General features: G+C 42.0%; 1 protein-coding gene across 2 annotated transcripts; it reads left to right on the top strand.

The window, feature by feature from the left end:
• The first annotated feature begins 262 nt into the window (after positions 1–262).
• On the top strand, positions 263–4,612 carry tmem183a (transmembrane protein 183A). Of its 2 annotated transcripts, none has more exons than XM_035632188.1 (8): positions 263–483; positions 679–768; positions 868–1,038; positions 1,136–1,295; positions 1,469–1,649; positions 1,937–2,017; positions 2,129–2,281; positions 2,901–4,612. In XM_035632188.1, exons 1-8 carry the CDS (start codon positions 420–422, stop codon positions 3,084–3,086), a joined length of 1,086 nt encoding a protein of 361 aa, XP_035488081.1. In that variant the 5' UTR covers positions 263–419; the 3' UTR covers positions 3,087–4,612. The 2 variants fall into 2 exon arrangements, with proteins under 2 accessions (XP_035488081.1, XP_035488080.1); XM_035632187.1 differs by having other exon boundaries at positions 264–483; positions 2,126–2,281.
• The last annotated feature ends 658 nt before the right edge of the window (positions 4,613–5,270 follow it).

Below are 5,270 nucleotides of genomic sequence, written 5' to 3'. Positions count from 1 at the left end.
GCTTTGTCAGGAATACCATGAGAAACTCTTTCCTCCAAAACCTCCAGTTTCAGCGGATGCCTGATGAATCAATCTACGTTTCCTTACAGGTTATTTACTTCTTTGTTGGTCGGCATAATTGAACCCTCATTGTCAGTTAATATGAAATTTAGAAAAAGGTTTATGGGGGAGCCTTTCACTTCAGGCGTGCTTGTTACGGCACACCGCCGGCAGAGGGCAGTGGAGCAACAAAAAAACTAAACATGACGATGCTCTCGCGTTACTTGTGACGTCACGTCATTCCATGATGGCCGAAGATCCTGGGGGAGCATTTTTCAATTTCTCTATCATTTTTCTTTCTTTCTCTCTACCTCGGCTTGCCATAGAGCCATGGCAGGACTCGCACCCCCGCTAAGCGTTCGCAGATCATTGGTTTCGACATGCCCAAGAAAGGGAACCGAAAACGGCTGAAATTTAAGGCTGGGGACATTTGTTCGGAGTCAGGTAGGCTACGGTTACAGTAGCCAGCGAGCTAACCAGCCCGCTGAGCGCCACACATCCGGCCGGAGTTCAAATAGTTGATCCTCGTCGAATATGCTTTTGCGTTTATTTATGTATTTCCATTGTCGCCGATGTGTGCTGTGGAAAAAAACCCAAAACGTATAGTCATTTGAGAATGTGTCTGTTTGCTTTGACCAGTGACCGTCGCTGATTTTGCCGACGCCGACCCAGCCGTAGTGAAGTCGGGGAGGGTCAAAAAGGCTGTCGCGAATGCAGTTGCTAAAGAAGGTAAAACAATGCGGTCGTGCACAATCTCCCTTGACCTTCTCTGGAAAGAAGGTCACCCGACTGCGTTATTTACCACTGTGCGTGTTTTCCCCTAACTAGTGAAATGGCTGTGCGGCCTGGAAGCCTCTCAGGGCGCCGTGGAGGAAGTGCTCTCGTCCGCAGCGAGCGTCACAGCAGACGCTCTGGACAGCAGCGATGACCTGGACCCGGAAGAAGATGGAGAAAATGAAACTAAAGTGGCGCGCAAGAAGAAAACTGACAGGAGAAGGGGTATTATTCCTCATCTCTTGATGACAGTCACATCAGTGGAACACGTCAGACTGAAGATGTCCTGGGTTATGTGGTGTTTGCGTGCTTGTCTTCGCAGAGAGCAGCGAGAGCAGCGATGGGGAAGAGTATCCGGTGGATATTTGGTTAATGCTCTCCTCCTATATTCGGCCCGAGGACGTGTGCAGATTTGCACTGATCTGTAGAAATGCCTGGACGGTCACTTGTACTGCAGCGTTTTGGTTCAGGCTTTACAGAAGGTGAGGTGGTTTCATTCATTCAATGAATTAGATTTTTTTTAATGGGAGTCAATGACACTACCCGTGGTACTCATTCTGTTTTTGAACAATGCAAAAATTATAAGATAGTTCCTAGAATTGAAATCTGTGCATGTACATTTAAGGATTTCTTTCCCTGTCGCCTTTTTTTAAAGACACTATAGGATCGACGTTGACCTGCCATTCCGTCTCCAGCCAGACTCTATTGGCATGATGCTCTGTCTACGGGCCCGTGTCATTCGCTCGCTTTTCCATTTGTATGAGCCGTTCAGCTTGCGTATCTCCAAAATTCCTGCCCTGCCAGAATCCACACCCACAACCCTGCTCAACTCCAAGGTAATGAACAGATGTGTTGCTGTCGTTGTCATGTAGAGTAAGGAATGTGGAGCTTAAGTTTTGTTCTAATTTAATATCAATCTCTGATCGGATGGCATGTTGCTGTTATTGACTCAAATTTAAGGTCTTTGTTGTTTTCATGCGAATGTCCTCATGAGTGGATTGGAAAACTCAATTTTGATCAAACCTATATATAACCAGTTATGAGACACCAAGACAAATATCTGATCTCCTAGCCTTGCACTGTAGAAACTGACGATTTATCTGATAAATTTTTCCTGTTGCAGTGTTTACTTTTCTGGGTCCAAAGAGTGTCTGGGACTCGACCAGAGGTATTGTGGGAGTTCAGCTTCAAGTTTGCAAAGCAGGTAAAGGGCTCCCCTTAGAATCACATTTCTTTACAATTCAAGTTTTCTACTGTGACTGCTGCTGTCATGTTTATGATTTGTATATTTGTCTGGTTGCCTCCATCGCAGCAGGGACACAGTAAGAATGGTTGTGCCAAGTCCTTGCACTTACCCAGACAATATGAAGATGTTCACACGAACCAGGACTCTGACTGCTATGTGCTTCAGGTCACCACACTCAACTTTATCTTCACCCCTGTGGTCATGGGCATGACACTGACCCTGGTCAGTATCTCTTGGTTGTCCTTTTTTTCACTGTTTGCAAGAGTTGATGGGATTTATGTTCACTGTTATCATTTTGAATAATAAAATACTTATTCAGTAGCTGTGTAGTGCCAACCAACCAGATGGTTCATTAGGTTTCATGTAAAGATACAATCTTAGATAGAGCATATCTGTTAGATATTATTTATTTATAGTTATCTTCACAAATGCCTGGGTCCGTCTGTGTCGGGTTTTTTTAGAGAAGAGCTTGAAATGTGATAAAGCAAGGCTAAAGATTGGTGAGGGGTTAAAAATCGAGAGCACAGCCAGGGGCAAGTTGTAGATGTAAACTCTAGTTGGTACTAAATTGTTTATTAAATGAGTTACAGTCTGAGTTTTGAAGTGGCTATGGATTCATGATAAAAGCTCACATTGAATTAAAATAGAAGGGAAGTGGTGAATAATGTCACAAAAAAAACAGAATATCTCCACTTACTGGCAGTATGTTTGTTAAAGATATGTTAACTAATTAGTTATTAAATATGTTTGATAGACAGACAGCTCCAACTTGAACTTGTGCACTAAGCATTGGCTCATTAACTCCTCTTCTAATCCACGCTGGTCTGTCTCCGTCTCAAAGTTCACAATCAACGTCAGCACAGACATGCGGCACCACCGTGTTCGCCTGCTGTTCCAGGACTCACCGCTCCGCCGGGGGAAGAAGAGGGGGGACCAGTGCGGTACCCAGGTGGTGTTGGATCCAGTTCACAGTGTGCGGCTCATGGACTGGTGGCATCCGCAGTACCCCTACGTATCCTGCACGTAGGAGTTCTGCCCCCTCGCTTCCTGCTGCAAGAACCCTGCTGTTAATTTCATCCCTATCACCAAAAAGAAAAATACTATTTGATGATTCTGCAAAAAGTCTGGATCATTACAAAGTTTTTGCACATTCACATTTCTGTTGTCATTGTTGGATTTTAAAGAAAGCCAACACTGACTGGCCTAAGAGGGGATGCAAATACCATCTCCTAGTGTGAAACAAGTTACATGCCCATCCTCCACCCTGATCCCCACACTACTTGGAGTGTTACTTAGTTCTTCCTGCATTGACATTGGGCTTACGTTGTTCACTGCAGAATCGTCCAATACGAACATTTCATTTTCATATTCCTCGGGCAGTGCTTGTTGTCTGTTTGAACAAATATGCTAATATTTCAACTCTCCTTAGCTCCAGCAGCTCCAAAATCAGTCTGAAAACACGGAGAAGTAGGGCTGGGCAACATGGAAGAGAAATAAATGTCATGAACAGAAAATCCTTATCTAAAGTCAGTACTTGATCTATGTTAATATATGAAAACCCCATCAGGATATTACAAAGTCACAATGAAACTGTGGCTTTCCCTTGAGATTGTTTCCCTGAGAAATGTACGCAATCATTTTTGCATGTTTTGCATAGTGTTTCACAATATTTCTGCAAATTTAGTAGATAAACACATTGCCCAGCCCTACACATGTGGCAGAGATGAATGTGTATTTGATACTGCAAAACCAGTCCACAATTCTCCTACTAATAGACATGGTTTTATGTTGAACCTACATGTGAGACACATTTTCTAGGGGAGTTTTTAAAACTCTTGTATGAACAGGGTAGAGCGTTTGTACTGCCCTCCCAGTGTTTCAGGCTCACTTGAATGTTACTCGGAAATCAGATTTTTGCATTGGTTAGAATTTTGACAATGTTGCACCAACATTCAAATTACTCTCTTAAAAACCATACTTTTTTTGGGATGTATTTGATTAAATGCAGCCTCTTTTAGCATCACGTGAATAATAATGATACTGCGGTACACTGAAGGCACCAAGGAGATGATTTGCGTCAGCCGTCACCCACTCACCTGATGATTTGGGTAGTGTTTCTTTTAAGTGATTGATGGCTAAAAATATCTTGATTGTCACCTTGCTGATTATGTCGGCCACTGGTATTCACCTCTGGAAAATCAGTCTCAACTCTGAATGACTCAGTGTATTTAAAGCATTTCAATTGTGAGTGGAATCACACCGATCACATGCTCGGTTCAGTGCTATGGTCGGAAATAGAGCTACCACTAACAATCCAACTTAAAATGAGTTCAACTGTGTCTGTCCAACAGACACAGTTGAACTCATTTTAAGTTGGATTGTTTTGCACATTTACACGTTTGTTAAAAATTGGTAGGACCCCATAGCAGAGACAGTTGTTTGTTATGGTTTGATGCCGTCAAATGTTTGAGTGGGTGGTCTGGTTTTATCAGATGAGATTCCCACTGGTAAACAAACTTATTGCACTGAAATAAAAAATGAAACTGCCCATGATAAATGCCTCTGGTCCTCTGTCATGAGATGTTGATGTACAATATGTAAATTATTTTTGCTTCCCACCTGTGGACATGCTGGGTACTACCTGTGCTGAACACACTTCATACATAAGTAGTTCGTTTTCTTGATGTCTTGGTTTGATTATACAAGGCCATCCCTCAGGTCTCTTTACGTGCATGAATACTCGTACTGTTAAACATGCTTTATACTTTTCTGACTAGTGAAGAAAGATGTGGAGAACTGGAGCAGGAACAGCCTGAAACAGACAGGAGTCACATTATTGCATACATTATTCTCCAAAATCATGGAGATAATAATAATAATAATAAATTTCATTTATAGGGCACTTTTCATTGCTAAAAGCAATCTCAAATTGCTACACCCAGTCCCTCAGTGCAATATCAATACAATATAAAACAGGCAGAAATATGAAGTAAAGCTGGACCCTATGAAACTAAGGCCTCAGATAAACCAAGTCACAGAGTCAAACTGTGAAAAAAATATCTTTTTGCATGACTAAAGATTAAAGATTGCACTATAATAATAATAATAATATTTTTATTTATATAGCATCTTTGAGACGCAGCTTCACAAAGTGCTTTCGTTTTTTAGGTCACATCGGTATTTAAAAGTGACTTAAAAGAAGGCACTGGGT

Source organism: Scophthalmus maximus, chromosome 6 (genome assembly GCF_022379125.1).
Source record: "Scophthalmus maximus strain ysfricsl-2021 chromosome 6, ASM2237912v1, whole genome shotgun sequence".
Lineage (NCBI taxonomy): Eukaryota > Metazoa > Chordata > Actinopteri > Pleuronectiformes > Scophthalmidae > Scophthalmus > Scophthalmus maximus.
This window is presented reverse-complemented; position numbering and strand designations above follow the sequence as displayed.

Bases quoted from the DNA above. Each gene is read 5' to 3' on its own strand.
- tmem183a (XM_035632187.1), top strand. From the start codon at position 420: ATGCCCAAGAAAGGGAACCGAAAACGGCTGAAATTTAAGGCTGGGGAC. The intron at 1,039-1,135 runs GTATTATTCCTC...TTGTCTTCGCAG, and splicing joins GAAAACTGACAGGAGAAGGG to AGAGCAGCGAGAGCAGCGAT. The intron at 1,650-1,936 runs GTAATGAACAGA...TTCCTGTTGCAG, and splicing joins CAACCCTGCTCAACTCCAAG to TGTTTACTTTTCTGGGTCCA.